The sequence below is a fragment of the Aristolochia californica genome, unplaced genomic scaffold (assembly GCF_029961685.1).
Source record: "Aristolochia californica isolate CCGP_79_NKW_82.1479 unplaced genomic scaffold, dmAriCali1.0.hap1 SCAF_15, whole genome shotgun sequence".
Taxonomy (NCBI): domain Eukaryota; kingdom Viridiplantae; phylum Streptophyta; class Magnoliopsida; order Piperales; family Aristolochiaceae; genus Aristolochia; species Aristolochia californica.
Window position 1 is genome coordinate 23,058,167 of NW_027181826.1, and position 25,621 is coordinate 23,083,787.

The 25,621-nt window shown below is 37.2% G+C and overlaps 4 protein-coding genes, 1 long non-coding RNA gene and 1 other non-coding gene across 7 annotated transcripts; 4 read left to right on the plus strand and 2 right to left on the minus strand.

The window, feature by feature from the left end:
* Positions 1-1,220: 1,220 nt before the first annotated feature.
* LOC137951664 (lipoyl synthase, chloroplastic-like) lies at positions 1,221-4,868 on the minus strand. Its single transcript, XM_068798487.1, has 7 exons — positions 4,386-4,868; positions 3,776-3,942; positions 2,681-2,771; positions 2,422-2,579; positions 1,886-2,057; positions 1,690-1,800; positions 1,221-1,568 (listed from the first exon to the last, which is right to left on the minus strand). The coding sequence occupies exons 1-7, from the start codon at positions 4,743-4,745 to the stop codon at positions 1,479-1,481; spliced, it is 1,149 nt and encodes a 382-aa protein (XP_068654588.1). The 5' UTR covers positions 4,746-4,868; the 3' UTR covers positions 1,221-1,478.
* A 2,899-nt stretch (positions 4,869-7,767) lies between these two features.
* Positions 7,768-13,453, plus strand: LOC137952067 (uncharacterized). 2 transcript variants are annotated; one of them, XM_068799136.1, is made up of 11 exons: positions 7,768-8,046; positions 8,522-8,627; positions 8,839-8,912; positions 9,414-9,500; positions 10,039-10,093; positions 10,309-10,370; positions 10,480-10,575; positions 11,024-11,085; positions 11,324-11,738; positions 12,161-12,195; positions 13,069-13,086. In XM_068799136.1, the coding sequence occupies exons 1-10, from the start codon at positions 7,879-7,881 to the stop codon at positions 12,179-12,181; spliced, it is 1,146 nt and encodes a 381-aa protein (XP_068655237.1). In that variant the 5' UTR covers positions 7,768-7,878; the 3' UTR covers positions 12,182-12,195; positions 13,069-13,086. The 2 variants fall into 2 exon arrangements, with proteins under 2 accessions (XP_068655237.1, XP_068655236.1); XM_068799135.1 differs by lacking the exon at positions 12,161-12,195 and having other exon boundaries at positions 13,069-13,453.
* A 1,556-nt stretch (positions 13,454-15,009) lies between these two features.
* TRNAY-GUA (transfer RNA tyrosine (anticodon GUA)) lies at positions 15,010-15,094 on the plus strand. The gene is given in 2 exon segments: positions 15,010-15,046; positions 15,059-15,094. It is a non-coding gene; the product is annotated as a tRNA-Tyr (tRNA).
* Positions 15,095-15,193: 99 nt separating this feature from the next.
* On the plus strand, positions 15,194-19,180 carry LOC137952072 (uncharacterized). The gene is made up of 4 exons (XM_068799140.1): positions 15,194-15,308; positions 15,710-15,914; positions 18,005-18,153; positions 18,969-19,180. Exons 1-4 carry the CDS (start codon positions 15,244-15,246, stop codon positions 19,009-19,011), a joined length of 462 nt encoding a protein of 153 aa, XP_068655241.1. The 5' UTR covers positions 15,194-15,243; the 3' UTR covers positions 19,012-19,180.
* Positions 19,181-19,652: 472 nt separating this feature from the next.
* On the plus strand, positions 19,653-22,238 carry LOC137951789 (pentatricopeptide repeat-containing protein At1g79080, chloroplastic). Its single transcript, XM_068798700.1, has one exon. The coding sequence runs from the start codon at positions 20,218-20,220 to the stop codon at positions 21,907-21,909; it is 1,692 nt and encodes a 563-aa protein (XP_068654801.1). The 5' UTR covers positions 19,653-20,217; the 3' UTR covers positions 21,910-22,238.
* Positions 22,239-22,932: 694 nt separating this feature from the next.
* LOC137952330 (uncharacterized) lies at positions 22,933-24,335 on the minus strand. The gene is made up of 2 exons (XR_011112226.1): positions 24,258-24,335; positions 22,933-23,315 (listed from the first exon to the last, which is right to left on the minus strand). It is a non-coding gene; the product is annotated as an uncharacterized lncRNA (long non-coding RNA).
* Between the last annotated feature and the right edge of the window lie 1,286 nt (positions 24,336-25,621).

The window sequence follows — 25,621 nt, forward strand, 5'->3', positions numbered from 1 at the left end:
CTTCTTGTATGTCATCCACAGAATCACCTTCTCCACCAGCAGGCTGGGTACATAAGAATGTTCAAACATTACTTGGACCACTCATAAAATTGGTGCAGAATCACGAGTGTCAGAAGAAATCCCAGAGGAACATAAAAGCATGCAACACACTTTACAAGAGAAACTAAATTAATAGAAAGAGAAGTTCTCCAGAACGATACACAACCCAAACAAGTTACAAAGACGCCAGGGAGCACCTCAACAACATTGCTCTACTTGCTAAAAGGGGTAACTGGGACAATGATGATGAAGAGAAGAAGGAAACCAAAAGGGAGCTAACAAAATGCAGTGTAAAAGAAGCCTCAAAAAGGGTAGACAAGTCTTATCGCTGTATAGAAGTCTTCAGTGAAAAGAAGCTAGGAGATCATATCCTTAGAATGCAGAACCTGCAGCAGCCTTACTACTGTCAGATATGATAACGGTTGTTACCTTATGACATGAATGTTAACCATTAAAATATAAAGACACATCATGAAAAACTGAAAATTAATTAAAATATTGTCAAGCTAAAATCATTCCCAAAGATGGTAACTATGTTTACCAATCCCTAGGTGCAATGCGTGTGTAGTATTGCATCCCACTTAACAAAGTCATGCTCCTATCAAGAAAACAAATAAGAATGGAAACTCAACTAACATATCATTCTCCACAAGAGAAACACTTCATTTAAATAACACAAGATGGGAAGAAAGTAGTAGTTACTTAAAGCTTAGGCAATGCTTTCCTTTCTTTCATTTTCATTTCTTAGAGAAAAGACAAGAAAGGAGATGTTTGGCGACATTAAACCAGGTTGTTGAAGGTATATATACTTTCGAAATAGACATCTTTGTGTGACAGAATAAAATCAAGAAATTTTTGGTGGAAAGAAAGAAGAAGAAAAGCAGAAGAGAGGCTACCTAGTGCATATTGCATCACCCGAATTCCATCCAGGGCAATGAATGCCAGTTTGCAGCCCTCACATGGGGCAATATCAAGTTGAGTCCACAGTGGATGCACGGAGAGCAGTGGCACAAGCACTCAAACACCAATCTGAATTCCGTTGCACCATTTTGAAAAAATCCAGTTTTTCAAGCATTTCTTCCTCGAAATCATTTCTGACAACTTTAGTTCCATATCACCAAAATCATAAATGCATTTACAAGAATGAAGAGTTCAAACAAAAACAGAGTGCTACATTCTCATGAAAAATTAACAAATTACATCAAAATGGCTATAAAATCCTCACTCGGTATAAATAATCATGCTCTCACTAAAATCACTACATTTGAAAGTATACTGCATTTTTAGAAAAAAATTCCACATCCACCTAGAACAGCAAGCCTGCTTTTGAACCTGCCAAAAAGCAATTCCAGCTACAGAAATTGGGTAAATTTGATGAGAGCAAGAGCAAACACAATGTGGAAATCCTTAACAGCTGAGCTCTCATCATCTAAGAAAGATTAGTTGAATCTTCTGGATGCAAATTTAGCTTTTTCTTCTTTCACCATTGTCTGCACAAAGAGCTCTCCTGCCCTATAGGAAGATCGAACCTAAAGAAGCTCATCCATAAGTTAGATCCCACAAGTATCAGCCTAGGCTGAGAAGTTAATGTCAAATTTCAGGACATCGATAAAATAAACAGTATTTCACAAAGAATTACTAAAAATTTACCAGAGGTCCACTGGCAACATATCGGAAACCGATTGACTCTCCATACTCTTTCCAGAAGTCAAACTTTTCAGGAGTCACATATTCTTTTACTGACAAGTGGAGTGGAGTCGGCTGCAATCAAGCAGTCATGACAATAGGAGTTAATAGAGAAAACATAGACTTCAAGACTGTTTACTACATAGATTGTTTCTTGCACCTGTAAGTACTGTCCTAGAGTGAGAATATCAACACTTATGGCACGCAAATCAGCCATTGTCTGTTTCACCTCTTCATCTGACTCTCCAAGGCCGAGCATGATAGAAGATTTTGATATCATTCCCTCTTTGAAGAGCTTTGCATGTTCAAGAACAGATAAACTCTGCTCATACCTATTTCAACAAGACAAGACAAAGTAATCACTCGCCCATAGTAGAACATGCAAAAGAAGTCTTAGACGAAAATGTAATCTACACATGCATTAGTTACATATCTGCACACTCCACAACTCCCCATTATAGGTCTTCCTAGTATAGGACATTCAGGCCATCCACTCAGTAAATGAGAGCTCAAGATTATTTGTTCATCTCAACAATTCTTTCCCTCAACAACTGTTGACTGTATTTAGTAAGCATATCTGAATCCATCATTTTTTTTATGCATTTGTGTCAAAGTCACTTTAACAAACAAATTTTATTTTCTAAATATTATCAATAAAGATAATTGAGCTAAAAGAAAAAAAGTATGCCACCTTACCCTGCCCGTGGATCTCTAACAATTCGTTGAAGTCTTTTTACAGTTTCAATGTTGTGAGCAAACACATCAAGCCCAGAGTGGACCAAAGATGTTACAGCCCTGAGATCCCCTCGGAAATCAGAAGTTAAGCACTCAACCAGGATCTCAGGCTTCATACTCTGCACAATGAATATCAAGGAGTCAATTTACATTGTGAACTTGCCAGCAATCCCCTGTCAAATGAGTTCTTGGGAGTCAACTCAGTTTAAGATCTACAAACCTTCAAAGCTTTAACAGTATTAGCAAAATGGCCACTGCCACCATCAGGTAGGTCATCACGATCCACACTAGTCAAGACAATGTAGTCCACACTGCAAAATCATTGAAAACATTGGAGCTACATCAAATAGCTAATGCAGAAAAAGCATGCATTTTAGTACAGTTTTTAACAGCTTTAAAGGATACTTTACATTTTCCAAATGATCTCAATCATTTCTCAAGTGAATGACAAAATATGCATCAGACCTAAAAACCATTGTCCAACATAGATTCAAGAATGTGCTTGCCAAGCAGGGAGCATCTCTCCAACAACTTGTTGTTAGGGATTTGCTCCCTCTTCCTTTGTAAATTTTTGCTTGTTAATACAATACATCTTTATAAAAAAAAAAAAACATAGATTCAAGAATGTACTATGGACTCCAAGCCACTAACTAGTAGCTTCACCCAACTGGCTATTCTGGATGTCCTTCATCTAACTTTCAATGAGTTGGATCACTGTCAGACCTGAGACACCTTGGCCTCAGATTGCTCACTGTTATCACCTGAAAAAGCATATCCACTTCATCTCGTTTCACAACTACCTGACACAGAGAGGAACTCGTATACCCATACTTGACAACAATGGCACTCATTCCAAAACCCAAAGAATACACTTCATCGATGAATCTACTATGTAAGTACTAGAACTAGAAGAACAAATCAGAGAAGATGTGGGTCTTCAACCAAACTATCAAACGGATCATGAGAACTGCCCGATGTTACCAGCAAGCTTGGGAATAGATACATGCAATTTATCAATCATCTCTTCGGCACTCTACAACATTAGTGGATCGATATTCTGAGTTGAAAAAGAGCACACATAGACCTTTCCAAGCTTCCACCAGCTTAAAATATTGCAGTCAGGTTTGTCCATGAAGCGATGACTCTTAAGGGTGGTCTATAGTATTACCACTTCCCCTTATGGTAATTTGAGAAAAAATTGTATAGATTTTATGTAGAAACTTTTATGGCTTATTCAAATGCATTATAACCTCCACTGGTCGGAAAAACAGAAGAAAATGTTTCCGTTAATTTGAAACTGAAATCTTGAAAATACCCCCAGCTTGCAATTGCCTTGGCAGTGTTCTCTGGTTCCATAGGGTCAGGAGAGGCTGGGGTTTTGCTGGTTTTCACGGCACAGAAACGGCAGCCACGGGTGCAAGTATCACCCAGAAGCATGATTGTAGCAGTAGCAATATCATCACCGCCACCGCCATTCCAACACTACACCAAAACCACCAAAAAAAAAAAAAAGGTTCAGGCAGCGAAGTTCTCAAGTTTCAATGCCGTGCTTTCACAGAATTATTGGAAGCTATCTACACTGTAGTTGCCGCCGTGCAATGCGACTAAATGATATTTTATTTAGAAAAGATGGACATTGGCTTTCTTTCATCACCCATGCTCAACCTTAAAACCCGTCAAGTTCCTTCCACATGGCAGCTAGCTAGATGGGTCTGATTGATAAAACGAATGGAAGGAAAAAAAAAAAAAAAAATCAAATGTATGACACAAAACTGAATGCTAAGAATCACGTGAAAAATCAAATGAACCAACTGAACGTAAATATAATATAGCAAGCCGATACTGCAGAAAACCAACTGAAACTTCCAAAAGCACAAGACCAGGAGAAAGAAAAAGCAAAGAAAAATAGAAACACAAAATTTCACCTCTCCAATGTTGGGACACTGTGCTTCCTCACAAACTGAGTTCAATTTCAACTGAGACAATTGCTCCTTCACCTGCTGATACCTCTTTCCTTGCGGCGCTCTCTGCCGCAACCAATCAGGTTTCTTGACGTTCGGATCTCGACCGGTATAGGGCCCAAGACCACCAGGGTAGGGGCTTGTCGAGCTGACCGACTTTGACTCGAACAATTTCGACGACTGCAGGGGTTTCGAGTCAGTTTGGTTCGAAGAGTCGACGGCTTCGGAGCAAAGAACTGGACGATAGCTGAAATCATTTCTTGGCTTGACTAAAGAGATTGGCACAAAAGAGAGTGCGGCAGTGGTGAGAGATTGCTGGATCATCTTCGTTCTCTGTGAAATGCGGATGGAAAGAAGTGCAAATGAACGCAAAAGAAGAAAGGAGCTGGGCGGAAAATGATTTCAGATCTTCCAATGAATGTGGAGGGTTTCTTCTCCAATGCCGGACTTCGGTTTCTCCGTAGGTAGATGTCGTTAATTTCAAAGCGAGAGCTTTAATTTGCTGACAATGATAAGAAAATATTATATTAAACATGACGTGGCAAATCCAGGTCAGCTAATAAGAGGCCGAATCAGCAAGTTAGAGACGAACGGAATCAGCAATAGAGGAATAAGTCACTTTCCTCGGTCTTTGCACTAGGGTAGGGTTGCACTTGAAGGGTAATATGAAGATCAGCCGCATTACGTTGTTCATCAGTTTATGTCGTTAGTAGAGCACCAAACTTCATGTCATCTGGATGCTGAAGATGAAGAGGAATATCGTTTCCACGTTATAAAAAAATGGAATCTGATTTCCGACTTCTTTTTTTTCATTTTTTTCTCCCTCTCTCCGGCACCCCCCTCTTGTCTCCGTGCCTCCCTATTTTCTCTCGAGTGCTCTCTGTTTTTCTCTCTCGTTTCTTCCTCTCTCTTATCCCTCTCGGCCTCCCTTTCTTCTTTCTCTTCTCCCTCTCTTCTCCCTTTCAGCCTCCCACTCGTTTCTCTCTCTCGCTATTCTTTTTTCTCCCAAAATACCTTTCAATTTCGTTCGATTTCCCCCATTCCCCCTATTTCGATTTTGTTAAATTTTATTACTATAATAAACTTCGTATTTAAGTCTCTGGTAAATAAAATATAATTAAAGTATGCATTTGATTAATTAATTATTTTTAATTTTGTCAAACTATATTATTAATTAATACCATATAAAAAATCCATCTTATGTTATTAATATAATATTATTTATTTATTTATTAATCATATTTATTTTTAATTTACTCTATTGTATTAGTGATTTAATAGTGGTAATTAAAATATTGTTAACTCAAACACTTGGTTTAATTAACTCATTTTTATAATTAATAAAATCAATAGTTTTAAATTTAATGAAAAAATATTTTTAATTAATAATATGTAAAAATATATAGTGTGTTAAAGTTAGTATTTGATAGATTTTTCCTGTTTAATCATGACTTTTTTTATGTTAAAGAATACCATATATTATCAATAAATTAATAACTAAATGTATTATATTCGTTTATGTTATTTTTAACATTTTTTTTTATGATTAGTCATGTGTACAATTAATTGACTCATGTAATTACTGTATTAATGTATAATAAATAATAATATTTAACTAATATAATATATAATTAAATTAATTAATACATTAATATGTTTTAGTTATACATTAAATTAATTATTCGTGTTATTTTACCTAATTTAATGTTTAAGTATTATATTTTAATTAAGTATATTTTACAAGTTACTAATTCTTTTATTTTCTACGTTTTCCTAATTTGGGGACATTAATACTGAAAATTGTTTTCCAGTGGACATGAACTTGTCCACACTGACACCCATTTGACTTTAAATCAAGAATGGATCATTCATACTACTAAGGTGATCACATCAACCACTCACAGAATCATATATCATCAGAATTCAATAATATTACAATCTGTAAAATAAATCTGCAAAGGTTCCCACAATACAGTGCAAACTACAGAAGTAAATAAAGCTGAGAAATACAAACGACCCCCTCAAAGACAGTACAGATACATAGATAACGCCACGGTAAAATCAAAGTGCACAGAGATGAATCAACGGCTTGGGGGTGGGGAGAAGAAGGGTATCTTTGGGAATGACGGAATGGAAGGAATGCTGGGGATTGAAGGGATGGTTGGAATGGAAGGAATGGTGGGGATGGAAGGCATGGGTGGCAACGTGACCTTAGGTAGCGTTGGGATGGTGGGAATGGGCAATGCAGGTGTCAGCGGCACCGTGGGCTTTGGCAAACTCGGCACCACCGGCGAAGGGATGGACGGAATTGGAGGCAACGTAGGATTGGGTAGGGTTGGGATGGGCAAGGCGGGTGGTGGCGCTGCTGTGTCTAGCAGTCGGCGAGCTGCGAGGCATGAGTGTTGGCTCACCAACAAAAGGGTGATGAGCACTGAGAAGAAAGAGCTGGGGTGGCCGGAGGCCATGATCGTAAGGGTGTAAAGAGCTCGAGAAAGGCTGGCCAAGGATGCAGGAGATACTGCTGTGGGTGCTAAAAGCTCAGTGGGTATTGACAGGAGGAAATCGATGCGTTTTTATAGAGGGAGAGAAGCAGAAATTGCTGCATTTGGCTGTTGGATTCCATGTATGAGGCGGTTGCTTTTTGTGTAATAGTTAGTTCACCTTCCTGGTTATATTTCTTCATCAAGTCAAAGGGAAGCTAAGATTAGATATAAATAGGTTGAGAATTTCTTCAAGCACGCAAACCTTTTCTCTATCTTCCATTTTTGGAGTTGGGAGTCGCTACTCATCATAAAAGAACAAAAACGCTATCTCAACCATCCGATAATAATCAATGATTATCTCAATAGTCCTATCAACGGCTATCGCATCTATCTGATCAATGACTATCTTATCCGTCCAATTGTTTCGCATGTTTCGCACCAAATATCTTTTCGTTTTGAATCTGTTGTGTTTAAAACAATCCTAAGTTCTTTGTTGCATGCTTAGACTTCTCATCCACGATAACTTTGTGGCCAGTGTTAAAATATTTATTATTATTTTTAGAAATAGGATTTTATTTTATTTATTTATTATTAATATTATTTTGGTTGATGGGTCCGTTTCAAAAAAATTAAGGGTTTAGAAAAAAAGAAAATAAAAGAGAATTTAATCATTATTATTGTAAAAATTAATTTTTTATCATTATCACATTTTCATTAAATATTTTTAGGAATAATAATTAAATTCTTAGTTTCTTTTCTCTTGTCGGGGTCGGGTACGTTATTTCATGCAAACGGAGTTTTGTTGTCCGTTTCACATATCTTCCTCTCGATCCGAATCAAAATTTACGTGGCGCAGCCGGCCGTCTCTCGTCAGACGGAGCCCCGGGTTAGTCAACCTATAAGTTTCAGGGGCGCTAAGCTTCGAATCCTCGTGCGCTGCGCGGCTGCTTCTCCGTAATCCGATCTCCAGGCCTATGGAGTTCTTACGGCGTCCTTTGAGAGCGTTGCTACCCCGAAACAGCTCTATTTCCACTTCTTTGCTGCTACTTCTTCTGGTTTACTCGTTTTCGTCTCAGTTTCTTCCAATTGAACCTTACCTCGTTCCTTACCTTACCACCGTTAAGCATTTCACCAATTTTCAGGCATGATTCCATCACACCCCAATATTAGGTTCTTCTTGTCACTTCTAGCTACAGTTAGGGAATCTGAAGTTGTAGTTGCTTTTAATACTTTAATAAAGCTTCTATACAAAATCCTCCCGCGGAAAGTAAACAAAACTGTGCTTATGTTGCAAAGAGTTAACGTCATGTTGGGATTTGGCAAGCGTATAATGAACTTTACGAAATGAATTTATGGTCGTATCATCTTTAGTCTGCCTTTCTTTGTCTTTTTTACGTTTCTTTTTTCTTTTTTCTCTGTGTCTCTATAAATCGGCTCCCTAACTTCAATTTTATCATGCTGAGCTACTGTTGTAAATTTGTTTTGTTTTTGATTTTTGTATGTTTTTTATAATCTGCTTGTCATATGTTTTAGTATAGGATTCATGTTCATTCCCTTTTAGTGTTACTGCTTCTAGTTTCTTATCAACAGTTTATTTACTATCTTGGTTGCTTGCAGGTTACTGTTGATATATTTCCTTTCAGTGTGTATGCACAACTCATATTCACCCTCCTCATGGCACCGGCCTGTCTTTATCTCTCACACAAGGTGGTCATTGTTCTAGGTAATTTCCCTGGAGTTTCATTAATCTTCTTATCTGGATCATACGTTACTTACTCTAAAATATTTAGGGTTGCCTGTGAATATGTTTCCTCTGTTTTTACTTGAATTTGCTTAGCTGGTATCAAATCCCAAATTCACTTAAATCATATATTATGGGACAAGGCAAATTATTTTCTATAACTCGTCACTGACTAGAGATAGTTCTCTTTTAGGGGCTTTGGGGATTCTCATTACCTACTTCATTGTTTGGATGGGAGAATCTCTTCTTTCTATGCAATTCATGCAGGTCAGTGGTTCCATTTCATATGTTCTATTTCATATTCCAAGATCCTCTTTACTGTACCTAGATTCTTCTTTCCTTTCTTTGGTAGCTAAACATCTTGTTCATGTTAGACATTAACCACTATTTCCATCCGTTATATAAACATGATGAATTAGTGCACAGTCAAGTTAACTAAATCATTAATTGTCATAGAAAGAAAATCCTGTAATGTAGGACAGTAGGTCATTTCCCCTGGTAAGAGTTAGTTTGTTCCACTGTACCATATAGTAACTGATTCCTTTGACCGTTTCATCTATTTTTTTTATTTTTTTATTGTGGGACTATCTAATGACAGAGGTTGCTTTTTCTAGAATCTTCATGTGAAACAATGAAACTTTCATTATTATCATTTTTTTCTGCTTTTTTGTAGCATGATAGGATGCTTTTTCAGTAATGAAGGATATTTCCAGATTACATCTTGCAGGATAGTTATCTTTGGTTCCCTTTCTCTTTTTTCTTGTGTAGATCACATATGGATTTGGAACAGCAACACGATTGGCTTTCTCCTCGTATATTTTTCTTCTTGCACCAGAAGAAGAATATCAAGCTATGGTATTTCATCCATGTTGATTCTTTTCAGTATTGAAGACACTTGCTGATTTTGGAATCTATGATATAGATCTTTCTCTGTGTATGAGTTGGAAACATAGACAAATTCATATTACTGAAGAATAACTCTAGCAGTAACCTTGTAACTCTCCAACACTGTTATTCTTATATGCGTCCACAGAATGAAAATGAGTAGGGATATACCTTAAGCAAAAGTGATATCTAAATTAAGATTTTGATTTCTTGTTGGATCGCACTTTATCCAGTTATGTGACCATTATTTGTGTTTGGTTCATTTAAGACTTGAAGATTTGATTCTAAATGTGGCTTGCTAAGCAAATTTAGAATATCATATGTTATGTCTTCAATCTATCACTGCCAGATACTTGTTTTATTGAATCAGTCAAGGAAAAATGATGTTGAACCTCTTTGTGCTTAGATGGTTTTCATTGTGTCAGTTCTATTGCATATGCATATGACATTAAGACAGGATAGACACTACCCATACAACTGTAATATTTCATTTTTTTTTTTTTTGCAGACTAGCTTAACCACCACTACCTCACTCTTGTCATTCATGTTTGCTTCTGAGTTGAGTATGTATACCTTTCACTATCCTCTTGCAGTATTATCTGATCTTCATCTCAGGGCTATTTTTTTGTCTTTTCCATCTGGAATATCTGAGTATGGCCAGAATTAATCCATGGATAAAGATTTTTATGCCCTATTTCTAGTAACGACATTACCTTTGTATTTGAAAAAGGCAACTTTGGTTTATAATGTGCTAGTTTTTCTGCTTTTGTTCTGACAGGTCAGCTACTTGCTCTTGAGAGGGTTCCTTATATTACATTCTTTATTCTCACACTGATTTCGGTGTGTATAAAGTGCATGCATCCCTGCCTAGTTACTTGACTGGTTGGCATTTCTTGCTGTCCCTTTATTTTGCCCTATTGTTGGTTTGACTGATATTGTCTATTCTCAGCTTGGAGTGTGTTGCAATATGGCGCTTTTGTTACCAAAGGATCATTCTTCCAGTCTCCTTTTCTCTTCTGTTGCAAACTGTTCTAAATGTCATGAGGTGACTCTTCGCACTTCTCTTGCCAATTGCTTTCTTTGTCATTCCACTTGGTTTTGATAAGTTCTTTTATCATTATAAGGAAAAAACAAAAGTATCTGATTTCATGTAAAGAAATGTGTCTTTCTAATTTGAAACTCTTCTCAATTTTCAATATTTCATGGGGGAGGTAACCAGGGATTTCATTGGTCGAGACTGTACACGGCATTGTCTGCCTTATTAGTAGCTTCAGATTTTCTGTTCATACGAGTAATACTTCATACATAACAGGTCTATGTCCTGCATGGGAAAACCATGGTTTTTATTTGCTGAGAACTAGAAGCATAATCTGCTTGACAAGCTGCATAGGTCTCTGTTAATAATTGTAGTACTTCAGGTATAACAGCTCTCTTGTTTAGAGTCATTTTCTCTCTTCATAAAGTATCTGGAATTGTTTTTGCGGATGTAACAGGGTTGGGTTAGGACTTTGAAGGAAACGTGGCATGGGAAGGAATTACAGTTTCTATCTCTATGGTTAGTTTTCACTTATTATATTCCAGAACATATAGGCTGATCTTAATGCAGATATGAACTTGTTTTATTTTGGTTAATGGATATGAATATTTCTTGATTACTTAGCATTATTTTATTGTTTGAATTTGTAGTGACTGGTAACTGATGTCTTTATACATAGAGAGAAAGAGAGATGCTTGTATAAGCTATTTTATCTTCTGCTTGACGTGTAACCTAGTGTGTAAATGATGGTTTTCAGGTGGGCAGTGGCATATGCTGGTTTCTCCTTGGTGCAAAATTATGGGACAAGTCTTTTTGATGCTATTGACTCAAACTCAAAGCTGAACGGGCATATTCTTGCAGTGTCTCAGGCAGCTGGAAGCCTTGGAGCATTCTGTGCTGTCTATCTGGAGAGTTTTGCCAATCAATCTGGAATGATCATATATGTGATAGGCTTGGGATCCATGGCAATTTTGTGTATATTCATGGGAATCTCTGCAAGGATATGGTTGGCATACTTAATTTATGTGATAATTTCTGGCATCTATCAGACTCTTGCCTGCTTGCTTAATGTTCGTTGCGGGCGGCTACTCTCAAACAAACAGTTTATCCTTCTTTTTTCCATCAATAATTTTGCTGGCCTACTGCTGGAAACCATTCTGCAGGCTGTCCTGGTGAGTTTAAATCTTAGATTATTTCCAACTCCAGCAAGTTTCTTGGCCTCCTAAAGTGGAATATTTAGAAGGATCATACCACAAGCGAGTTGTTTTAAAAGATATCCAACTCCAAGTTATTAAGCCAACGATATTGGTCTGGCCTGCAGAAATTGTGGATGCTTTTACATTCAATGCACAGAAAATAGTTAAGTCGTTGTTTGATCATTTTCACTTGGTTTAGTTCATGAACGTGGCTGGAGTTCAGACTCACATGCCTTCACTGTGTTGTCCTGGATGAACAGTTTGACAAAAAACCCTGGTTCTTTGCTAAGGGATACTGGTTTAGGATATTTGCAACAAGAATAAAAGTGTAGCACTTCAAGAACTTATACTTTGTTTTTTCGTATAATCATTCTACCTTTTTCTTTTCCCATTTTCAGCAAGAGGAGCTCTTAGGGTGAGGTGCCACCTCATGGTGAGGATGTACTTGGAAAAATTAAATGCCCTTTCTCTTTCATTTTAAAGAAAACCTTCAATATATTCTTTCCAATCACAAAGTTTGCCATCAAATTGCTATTAAATATCCATTAGTCCCATTCAATATAGAGGCCCAACTGAAAAATTGACTCCAAAGAACCATTTTAGTCAATACATTTAGTTAAGAATTTTGGCTGCAGTCAATTAAATTTTATTTCTCAGTATTTAAACATTGATTCAGTTTAGTATTTATAACTTGTCCAATTAGTAAGTAATCATTTGAACTAATTGCTATGAATCTTTTCTCAAAAAAAAAAAAAATCTGCTGGGAATCTATTAGCTACTATTACTTGTTTGATTTATTTTTGTACTGTTAGGGAATTGACTCTTGAGGTCTTAGCCACAGGGTGTTCAATAGTAATTGAATTTGTTCCATTCTACAGTTTAGTTTTTGTTTTGAAAGGCGTTCTATTATCAAATTCAGTTTAGTTTGAATGATCTGTCCATCAAATGTAACCATTACTCTATTAAAATAACTATTAGAGACCTGACTGCCATCTTGTTTAACTACTGGAAATTGAGTACTTAATTGACCTTACCATTACACAATTTATATCTGTATTGGTGAGCTACCAAAAATGTGTCTTATTCTGCAGAATGTGAGAATGCAACGTCTCAATATATAGGTCCTTTCAACACTTTTCACTTTTCACTTTTCACTTTTCACTTTTCAGAAACCTATGTCATTTTTTCTATGTAAGCACAATACTTTCATGGTCAGTTCCATGAAACTGTCTTGCAAAAGCAAAAAAATTTGCACCTTTACTTCTGAAGTTTACATGTATTTTATGTTATTTTCTTGGCAATGCAGGAAATTTCAAGGCTATCTGTTTTTGCACAGTTCACTGTTTTTGGTGGGTTTTTCTCCTTGGCAACCATGGCCTTCATCTTGCTTTGTTTTCTTGGAGGAGAGACCAGGACATCTTCTATTGAACTGGAAAGTGAGCCTGAACCTCTACTTTCCGAATGCACAGATTGAATATTCTTAATATTCTTTGCTATTATTTCATCTGAGGAAGATATAATCACTTGGTTTCACTCAGAAGCATGCGGTGGTCAACACACACTAGGAAGACTACGATAAATATTAAAGATACCTAGGGCCTGGTCATTTATGTGCAAGTGAGATGAGATTTTTCTTCTTGCAGTTGTAAAGTTCACCAATTGGTAGTGGTGCTCAAAAGTTTAATTATCACATAATCAATTGCAGCTTTCATCCCATCAAGCCAGTTCTAGAACCAATGACTTCACTCCTTCAAACACTAAAATTACAATTTAGCAATACGAAAGCAGTTAATGAAAACAAGCAAGTGGAAGGTAAGAAAAGTGAACTTTTGCTGTTCCCAGCAATCAAGCTCAGAGCAACCATTGGAAGTGACAAAAAATTCTACTGAAAGAGGAAACTGATTCAAATCTTATACATGCTGCCTCATAATACAGCAAAAAGTTGACTCAATTTTCTACTAAATGTCTCAAATAAGCTCTTAAGCACAATCCTAAAGAAAAATGAAAAAAAAGACCAGACAAATGACAAATGATAAACACTACCATTTCTGCATCAAGCTGAACTCTGAAACTACCATAAGATTAGCTGCAAGACCTAATCACCTTAGCAAAAACATATTGATAGTGTTTGAGTTCCTTCTTTACATTTGAAACAAATTATCAATAATCTGAACTCTTAGTCTTCTAAAGCAACAACAACCATGCAGCTGCAGATTTTTTATGTAACAAAAATGGATATATCAGAATATGAATGAATTAAAGGGAATTGATAATCCAGAAATGCAAGAAATAGATAGGTGGTAGTCCTATGTCAATCTCTGGTCTCTTGATATTCCTTATCTGACATATCCCATTAGTTACTGCTGCATAAGATTAAAGAACTTACAGAACACCAGAAACCACTCCATGTTCCACAACACCATCAATTTCATCAAAAAGACATTAGGATCAAGAAATTGGAGTTGGAATTTGAAGGTCCACTAGCTACATATAAACATTGAGGACACCAAATATTGAGCTTTGTGCAGACTGATTACTGAAACCACTTTTCAGTGTCAAATACCTGAGATTTAAATGTGAAACATCAACATTGTAATTGGTAAATGGATATTCAATGGAATATCTAGATTCATATCTGGGTTACTTCTGCAGGTGCATATTCAATGGAATAAGACATTTTTCTTGATAGGAGATGTAAATATGAGATCAAGAACATTGTTTCTCTCTTGTAACCTCGTGTGACTGGTCCTGGTAGGGCTTGATGCCTCCCAGTGTAAACTTGTGTGACTGGTGGCAAGATTCGGTTTCATCAGATACCCACAACAGTCTGAGGACAAGGGGGGTCAAGGCAGGCACCATTTTTAATGCAGGACAAAGAGACAAAGATACTTAGAAAATTTTTATAGATATTTTTTATAAATATATATTTTCATGAAACGTTTGACACTAATAGTCCTTTTATAATTTGTTTTTAACCTAAAAATGCTAGAAACATTTTTCCGAATGCTTCATGGAAAAAATATATTTCTAAATAAAAATACTTTTCTGATCCTTGAAAATATATTTTTACCTTTTTTTTTTTGTATAATCCAGATTTAATTTCCATTAATTATATAAAAGATTAAAAACTATATAACTTAAATGGAATAATATCTCTGGTCCAGATAGTCAAACGTTCTAAGAAGCTCTGTAACTCCATATATAACAATGTATATAGTACTTGTAAATATTTACTAAACCCAAGTAACCGACCTTAGCTCAGTTGGTAGAGCGGAGGACTGTAGTTCGAGCAGATAATCCTTAGGTCGCTGGTTCGAATCCGGCAGGTCGGAACATTTTGTCCAATTTTTCAAGAATTACATTTTCTGTTGTTACTTGCTACCATCAATTTTTCTATTGTTCGAGTTGATCAAAGTAGTTGATGAGGGAGACGAAGCTACTCTTCTTAAGCAACAGCCGTGATTTTGTTTTGCCATTTATTATGGCGATTATGCCGAGATTAGAGTTGAAGCTGATCAGCAAGAATCCGTTGCAGATAATCCTTAGGTAGGAACATTTTGTCCAATTTTTCAAGAATTACATTTTCTATTACTTGCTACCATCAATTTTTCTATTGTTCGAGTTGATCAAAGTAGTTGATGAGGGAGACGAAGCTCCTCGTCTTAAGCAACAGCCGTGAATTTGTTTTGCCATTTATTATGGCGATTATGCCGAGATTAATCGGAGTTGAAGCTGATGCGCAAGAATCCGTTGCCTCAGAAAAATTCTTAATAGTATGTAAACCAGAGCTGTGATTTCGGCGGAGGAAGAATAACCTTGACTCCAAGAACAGTATCAATCCATCCCCTCTCATTTTACAAATTCTAGGAAAGAGAAACACTACCAGAAACTACATTACATTCATGAGGGGAAACAAAGTTCTTAGTAATTATTTTTCCTACTTGCAGCCGCGTCAGACCCACCGCGATCAACCTTGTCGTTGTTGTCGCCATGATTCTGCTGATCAGAGTTCTTTGCGTCGGAAATCCGACTGGCGCTAGAGAAGAAATCGATTCGGTCAGACTCAGCGGTCTTCCCTCCTTCGAGGGGAGTTCCATGCTTGTAATTCACCCGCATGGCGTCGTCTTCCGATCGCCTCGCCTGAGCAATCCCGTACTTACATCATCCTTGCTTCTTGCCATTTTACTCGATTATTTACTATTGTTTATTAAATTAGTTATTAAATAAAGAATTAAATCAGCAAATCTGCCCTAGTAAACCGCTTTTTGACCTAATTCAGATTTTATAAAACACCACCCTAATTGAGGAATTGGATTCAAGTAAACCCTATTCAACCTGTGATCAGACTAGTTATTGAGGATTGGAGAAGCTGAATGCAAGAGCTCTTCAATTGTAATTTTATATTTTTTAATTTTTTAAGATTTTTATAAGTTAAACTAACAATGAAATGGGCCAAAGGGCGAAATAGAAGTGGTCTGGGGGATAAGGGACGGACGGGGTTACCTTTTCCACCACTCCCCCTTAACCCCCCTCCTCTTTCTGCCTTCTCTTCGTCTTCCTTCTTTCATCCTCACTCTTCTCCATCGACGAGTAATCCGACAAACTTAACCGGTACGTCATCTTCGACAGCACTACGCTTCCGAGACGCGTGCCTACTTTTTTTTTCTTGCTTCTCACCTTCTGTTCTCTTTGCTCTTCCCTTTTCCCTTTTTCCGCTCTCCATATACGTTACTCTTTCTTCTTCCTCTTCTCTCTTCTCTTCGGAACCACCCTTCTGGTGCAGAGAGAGGGGAAGGGTAGATAGTCCTTTTGCTGTATTTGGACGGGTGGCCCCTTTTTTTTATCAATCCGCGCTCCTTCTGCGCCTGAACCAATTTGTTTGGTCAATATTAGCCGAGTTCATGAGATCCTTTATAATGAATGTATTTCTTTCATTTATTCTACTTTTGTTTACTAAGGATTGTATGTGTTTGATCTTGCATCTACACCGTTGATGAAAGATTTGCAAACTACCATCTGATAGCTGATAACATGGGCAGATTATTTAATTGGATGGTCTTTTCTAGCTGCAGCTTTTGATGGTTTTTTAATTTATACTTCTTATCTATTATTTAGCTTGAAAATCATGGTATTGCTCGATGAATGTCTCTTTGCATCATGAATTTGGGCTGTCAGAAAATTTCTCAAACTATGTTACAGTGATAATTAGATAAGCTGAAAATCTGAGTTTTCTATTGATTTTTTTTTTCCTAATTAACCGAGTATCTAGAAATCCTAGGTAGAATCAATTTGAGCTGAAAATATTATTGACTGATTCATTCAGATGGTAGTCTGTCTTAATTCCGATCAGGAGGAATAAATCTTAAGTATGTTCTATCTTGATCCTGCCTTTTTCTTCCTAATCAGCAGCTTAATAAATTGTCTTGTACATTTTCATCACTCTGTCATTTGTTTTTTATAGAATTGTTTCAAGAGAAATCCATAGATTGCTTGAAGAAAATGGCAAGCGGTTTTCCCCAGCCTCTGCGCATGATTAGTGCTGCTGCTGCCTTGGTTTTTGGAGGAATATTCAGTGTATCACTAGCTTCCTCTTTAACAGTCAAGATTTTAAAAGGAGCTGCAGAAGCTAAGCGGGTAATATAGTTGTTCAGCAGCTAGATGTTGTCTAGGGCAGATTAGCAGTTTTAACTTCAGGCGAGATGTTTATTGTCATTTCCTGCATAAGTCTGCCAGAATTAGGCTAGTCTGTGAGAATTATATTTGATTCTTATGGATTCAACTCAAGTAGCATCATGTGCAGGTAATACTATACCAGTTGCCTCTATAGTTGAAGGGTCTCATCGTTTGTTTATACTGTAGGACTCTGCCATTCCTTGTGAAATAATCCTGACCATACCATATCTTACTAATTAGATTATCTTGTTGCATAGTTTCATGGAATCTTGGATATCGGATTTGTTCAGCTAGACGGCTAATGTAGTCTATCAGTGATGTTTTTGGGTGATTATCTTTCCAAGAACTATAATGAGAGGTTTGTTCTCATCATTGTGCCCTAGCTATTCTATGCAATAGTCAAGTTTGAAAAGAGTGCCTGAAATTTTGCTTTAACAGCCAAAAATAGAACTCAAATGACCACCTCACCCACACTTTTTATTAAACTCGTTTCATCTTATCTTGAATTCTGTAAGGCTGTTGTCATAAGGTTCATTCGACTTACCTGACTTATTGTGAGCATTTTTCAGAAAAAAATTGCACCTCCATGCAAAGTTTGTAAAGGAAAAGGATTTTATACATGCAAACTATGCAAAGCAAATTCAACCATTGAATGGTCTCCCCTTCATGATCCCATTTTCATTAATCCATGTGTTTGCCCTACATGCGAAGGAAACAGGTCAGAGTATTTTCCTCTACTTTGTGAGACTTTCTCTTTTGAATCTGTTTGGTTTGAAGCACAGTGATATGATTGCTTGCCTCTGAAACTGTAGTTGTTGAGTATGTAATAAAAGGACAATTATGATTATATAGATCAAACTACTGCATCACGACCACTGAATTAAGAATGTACAAACTCTGTTCCAGGTAAAACATGCTTACATTTCTCCTTAATAGGGGAAAACTGTTAAAGGGAATAGTCTAACATTGATATATGTTATAAAAACTCCTATGGTTATTAGTTGGCAAATGGCCTCCTAACTTGGCTTTGACTAGTCATTTTAAGATGAACCTGGACCCAACTTTAACATAGAATTTGGACGGGTACCTTTACATGAGCTTCCACCTAAAACATGGAAGCTGCAAAGAAGCTCCATGCATAAAGGGGAGTGTAAAGAATAGTCTCATACGGATCAAAGAGTTAAAAGAATTTGTGTTTATTAGTTGGCAAGAGATCTTTTTACTTAGCTAGTCATTTTGGAATGGTTTTTAACCCAACATGAAAACAAAAAACATTCAAAACTTGAGCAACTACTGGAGGAAACATAAAAATGAGTAAATCCAACACGATTTCGTTTTAGATTCAGAAACAAACCGAAACCAATGGTTAGTTCAAAATGTTTTCTAGTATCCTCCAATTGGTACAGTAGATTTTAATTTTTAATGCTAGTTGTTTTTGGACAAGTGCCTCCATTAAGATTCAGTGAGCCTAACCTAATCAGCAGTCTCTTTCATACTGGTTTCTAGAACTGACGATATATTTTTCTTGTACAGAATACAACGTTGTCTGAACTGCCTTGGAAAGGGTTATGTTTGACCAGAGTGTGAGCATAATGTATTTTGGACATGGATAACTTGAAAGGTTCTTTTGTCTGCAAAGGTGGTGATTCTGGTCTGCAGATCAGGGATGACAGCTTCATCTCTACCCAATGTCCAAAAAATGTAGTCTGGATGTTATAAACACCAAAAGTGCCTTTGACTGTAAATTCTGTGGTTCCCTTCAGTTCCAGAGCTTGGCTTGTTTACCTGCCCTGGCAGTGGATATCAGTGTGACAAGAGCAAAGGGGGAAGGAAAAAAAAATTCCTTTAATGAATAAACAAGGGATTTTAATTGAATACCCATTAGCCTTTTATCAAAGAATTCAATCAATTCATAATCATGTCCAGTTGGTAATTGAGTTGGTAATTGAGTTAACAAATGGAGTCCTAACTGCATATTATTTGTTCAACGAGACATTCAATTGTCAATTGAATTAACTATTACTCCTTGAATGGTCATCGATAGCCCACTGGAGACTTTCTGCAGAGTCTACAGCAGTCATCTTCGCAACAAATAAAAAAATGACTATGAGAGCAAGACAACCCGTAAGGAAGGTTTTAGGCTTTATATAATAGGTTTTAGCCTGAGGCTTAATCCGTTAATCTTTCGGGAGTTCAAGAATCGGCGGTCGGTGGAAATTGAGAGAGCAGATAACGAGGTTTTTTTTTCGCTTCTTTGTTTGCGAGAACCGCGGGATAACAGGGACATCAGGGAAAAGTGTATATTAAGTGCTTGCGGATGAGGCTCTTGTGGAAAGGTCCTGCTCTCCGCCTTCGGCCGGAAGAATAAGAAGGAAAATCTTGTTACTCTTATCTCTTTCTTTACTCCGGGAATCTTGTGTGATTGAGTTTGTGAGTTGCTTCAACAGTTCAACGCATGCAAAAGGGCAGCTCCTCTACATATTTCGTGAATCAGCCTCCTTAACTGCCTTCTTCCTTTCTCCTTGCTTTCTTCGGTGGTTTTCTTTCGGGAAACCTTGGAAATGGTAGGTTTGTTGATCTGAGTCTCTTTTTTTTTTTTTTTCATATAGCTCCATTATCTTGCTTACGGAGTTACCGTTCGACGCTCTGCTTCCACAAGACGCTGGGGTTCGATTCACTTCGTATCTACTTCTAATTATTTATTCGCAGTTCAACTTTTTCTTCCTGTGTGAGGATTTCTTTTGGCTAGTTAATTTGGTTAAAACAGGAGTAAGAGCTACCAATGGCAGCTTTTCTTCACTCTGTATCACCCATCCCGACCCAAACTCCATGCATTACCAAAAAAACTCATTTCTTCTCCCAAATCTCAAATCTTCAGACGGAATCTCTCTCCAAAGGGTTTTCAAAAGTTTTGGCCATGACCCATGTCTCAATTCCGCCCAAAGAATCATATTTTTCCTTACCCAATTGGAAAAATGGGAGGAGCGACCAAAGAAACAAAGAGCTTAGGTTGAATGATGCGTTTCTTTACCTGGAATACATGACAAACAAGGGTCACAAACCCGATGTCTCTCAATGCACCCAGATGATGTACGATCTCTGCAAATCGAATAAAATAAGAAAAGCTGTAAGGGTGATGGAGATGTTGGTCACCGCAGGATGTTCAGTTGATCACTCTTCTTATGCTTACTTGGTTAATCAGTTGTGCAAGAGGGGAAACGTTGGGTATGCCATGCAGCTGGTGGAAAGAATGGAGGGACATGGCTTTGCACCCACCACAATCACTTATAATTCTCTTGTTCGAGGACTCTGTGTTCATGGAAATTTACAGCTTAGTTTGCAGCTTCTCGATAGGTTAATGCAGAAAGGACTGATTCCAAATGTTTTTACATACTCTTTCTTGCTTGAAGCAGCATATAAAGAAAGGGGAGTGGATGAAGCCATGAGGCTGTTGGATGAGATTATTGTCAAGGGTGGGAAGCCCAATTTGGTTAGCTACAACGTTTTGTTAACTGGGTTGTGCAAGGAAGGTAGATTGGAGGAGGCAATTGGGTTCTTCCGGAGTTTGCCATCTCAAGGGTTTAATCCCAACGTTGTGAGCTATAACATTCTGCTGAGGAGTTTATGTTATGAAGGACGATGGGAAGATGCGGAAGAGCTCTTGGCTGAGATGAATGATATAGGTTGTAACCCTACTTTGATAACTTACAACATTTTGATTGGTTCACTTGCTCTTTGTGGAAGAACTGATCAAGCCCTTGATATTCTCGGAGAGATGGCAAGAAATGGATTTAAACCCAACGCTGCCAGTTATAACCCAATTATTACACGATTATGTCAGGAGAGGAAGGTAGATCAGGCAGTAAGGTGCCTCAACCAGATGATGTATTGCCACAGTAGCCCAAATGAAGGGACTTACAATGCCATTGCCATGCTTTGTGGAGTAGGGATGGTTCAAGAGGCCTTCTCCGTTTTACAAACATTGGGTAACAAGCAGAACTACTCGATGCATGAGTTCTACAAGACTGTTGTCTCCAGTTTGTGCCGTAAAGGGAACACTTTAGCTGCATTTCAGCTTTTATATGAGATGACTAAGAATGGATTCACACCTGATTCCTACACAATTTCTTCGCTGATTCGAGGCTTGTGTTTGGAAGGCATGCTAGATGAAGCTTTTGAGATTTTTGTGATTATGGAAGAGAATGGTTATAAACCTGATATCGATAATTATAATGCACTTATACTTGGGTTGTGCAAGGCTCAGAGGACTGATCTTGCAGTTGAAGTGTTTGTAATGATGGTTGAGAAAGGTTATATGCCTAATGAAACAACCTACACTATCATTGTGGAAGGTATTGCCCATGAGGAAGAGACTGAACTGGCAGGGAAACTTCTGAAAGAGTTGTACACACGACAGGTTATGACACGAAACACTTTGGAAAGGCTGATGATGCAGTATGATTTTGAGTTATAGGGATGGCCATTCCTCATTTTGAAGGAAGAAATGCTTAGAATGCAGTGGAAGTGATACCTATCTCATGGGAGAAAAGGGCTTTAGGCTTTTGAATATGATATCAAATACCCATTTGCATTCAAGGAATGCTGCTTGAAAGGTATGAGACCGAGCAGTGAATTGGAGTTGGCCAGGACCTTTCACAGGCACTCAGCCACATGAAGTGAGCTGGATGTGAAATTGTTTTCATCCCATGGCTAAATGCTTTTATGCACCCTTTTATATGTTGTAGATCAATTTCTCTAACTTATATCATACCCAATTTAATTGCTAATATTTTTCAACTTTGATATGATGACAAACGGAGATCTTAATTTCTAAAACAGAGAGTAGTTTTCAAATTGATATGATGAAAACATGAGTTTGTGTTGATATAACCTATTCCTTGCTTTTTACATACATCGATAGCCATATTCATGCTTTATGGTCTTAGAATGCTGTTCTACTGGAAAGATTCAGAAAACGCTTCTATCATGTGGGGAAAAGAATGTGTAAGAACCAAAAGTTGGAAGGGCTGATTCAATCATCGATCATCGGCTATCTCAACCATCTGATCATGATCGGACCGCTGAGATACTCTGAGATACTCTGAGATACTCTTAAAAACTGTAAGAAAAGATTTCAAAACTCCCTCGGCCATCGGGCAATGCCATTTGTGCATAATAACAAAATTCACCGCCACCAAATGGAATGATCAAGCTCAATAGCAGGAACATGGCATGTAAGAGTTAACATAGCTTTTAATTGGCAAAATACAAAAGAATATTAACCACACACCCCGCGCCATTGGAAGCCAGACATGCTCAAGGGGCCGACCTGTCTGATGCATTCCACAATCAACATTCATGAACTGCGTTTACAGTCGCACTAGCATGGCTAACAGACAGCATTTGTTTGATTATATCAAACATACAACAACCTTATCAACATTTCTGTAGGCTGTAGCAATCGGTAGATAGATCACAGACCGAATAAAACACTATAAAGAGCTCTAGAGGAAATATGTGAAAGCCAAGTAGATAACATCCACAATAATCAAGTACCAACATCATTCTCATAAACAGTGTTTGGACAACAAGGGTTTATATTGAAGAATTAAACAGAACATATAAGTAGTTTCTATCAATCGTATAGTTTATAAGCCTAGAGCTGAATGACTTCACTAAAAGGAAACAAGTCAGCCTCTCCCAAAATAGATTGTCACCAATGACAAGATAGTGAGGCTCCAGCCAAAATCCTCTCTACCTGTCACAGTGAGTATTGCACAAGAGAAAATCCATCTTGCCTTCCCAACAGAAATTCTACTTCGATCTCTGTCTCATCTTTCGGCGTTTCCTCTTGAGTCTCCTCATACGCTTCTTCTTCCACTGCAAAATGCAACAAAGAACTCATCAGAAAAGTATAGCTGACCTGAGACTTAGGTACCCAAAGATGTAAAAAATAGTAAATATGAAAATTTCTCATTCAATTTAGGTCATCATATGGGGATCAGTAGCATGGCTTGTCCAATACAAGAAAACACAAACTCTAAGTACAGTACTGATGGATATAGCTTGCCTGGATTTCATCACTTATTTTTGCTACAACATTGACATAATTGCTGTTATCTATTACTGGTACTGAGTCTTAAACTGTGGCTGATTTACTAAACAAGTCCCACTAATTCACATGAAGAAAAGAAGTAATTAATCAGGCAAAAAAGAGGTATACAGTAAAAATCCACCCATCTTTAAAACCTGTAATACAGACATTTTTCACTAATCATAAGTCATTCTTAACAACAACCGATGATGATAAATGAAAAAGAGTGAATTTTTGTTGAACAGACTTCATAGGTAATAATGGAATCATGTTTCTTCCATCCAGTAAATAAAGGAAAAAGAGAAGCACATCTACCTCCAATAACTTTTACATTCAACAAAAAAAAGCTACACAAAACTGAGAAAGTATACACGAGAGAAAGTTAATAACTCAATATGTAAAATGCTCAATAAAACAATGCACATAGAAATTACATCTTTTTCATGAGATGCAAAAATAAAAAATAAAAACTTTCTATTTTGACTATCGAACATAAAGAGACTTATTTTCCTTTTGATCGCAAACATGTACACTGCAAAAGGTTAAAAAATGCACCGACACCCAAACGAAGGTAACAAACCCAGTCCACAACGATAAAAAAGAAAGAAAACTAATCCATTAAACGCAATAGTTAAGACGGGAATAAGTTATAGACAACCGCCGGAAGAAAAAAAAACCACTCTCCGTCCAAGTAAAGCACAAGCACAGGTTTCAAAAGAGGATCAAACCTTAGCCCTCATCTTCCCTTCTTCGGACGACTGCTGGAAACTTCTCCGATTTCCTTCGTCTTGTGACCGTAGTAGCTCACAGGGTCTTAATAAGAGTGGAAACCTAGTTTTTCACATGAGGGTATTTTAGTCTTTCACCTGCGGTGATAGACGATAGTCATTTTAAGCTTGAATTAACGAGTATGGGCTAGCCAAAAATTGAAAAAACATAATCCTTCTTTAATTCTTCTATCTTGAGATACCTTTTTATTTAAATCGTTTTCATCAGAATTATTTTTTGCAGCTTGTGTGGATTTTTTAATTAATTTTTTTTTTTTCATTTTAGCCAACCTGAACCCACCCCCTACAATTTACAAGCTTGTCATAATTGCTGCCTCATCTTCTCAAAAATTGGTGCTTGGACGGTTTCCACTTTCTTGAAATATTATTTCATTTGTACCAATTACAGTTCACCCTCATCACCATATCCAGTTTAAAACTTAAAAATTGAATTCTGAACCTGAAATCTCCCTTGCACATAGCAAAGCTTCTACACTGAAAACACAGGAGATATTTCTCCATCAGAAGAATTCTAGGTGCCATGAGTTCTTCAGCCTACTTTTCAATACATTTAAGAGTTGCAGAACAGGAACAACAGTCAACAGTATTCAATTTGTGACAGGAACTCATTTAGTTGTTTTTTTTTCCTTTTTACTTTTGGATGGACAACAGTGATAATTGTTCATCAATGGAGCTATCCACATGACAAGAAGTTCGACAAGAGGAAGGAATGAGAATGAGGCCAAGACACCGCTGTTCCATCGGAGAAGGGGATGATCGTCGTGTGCTGCTATACTCCACTGCATCCTGGAGGATTATATTCCCTTGCTTGTCTATGCAATGGAAGGCGCCAAGAAAGAAACGGCCATCATTTACACCCACCAGCATCCGGCGGAATAGTAGTTTGCAGACCTGACTGACAAGAGGAGATCTGTATGTGGTTTGGTTCTGTTGATGGTGCAGCTCAGAATCTTGAAAACTTGAATAGAAGTCGGATGGTTGCTCCATTTGACTCTTGGGTGAGGATAGCTTCAAACAAAGATCAATTATTGAGTAAAAGCAAAAGCATAGACTGAGCTCAAACTATCTTCGTGAAGCTTAGTCGCGTAGAGCACCTCCCGACTGCAAAGACCAATGAAAACAAGCCAAAAATATAAATATGAGATTGAAGATTAAATAAACTGAATGAGCTCCCCAATACTGTTTGATTGATATGACATTAATAGAAAATGTTGATAGAATCACAAAGTTTCAAAGGTCTTCATCTCCAAACAGTCTTATTTCAAGAATAAAAATCATTTGTCTAACAAATCAAGCTCTCAGTA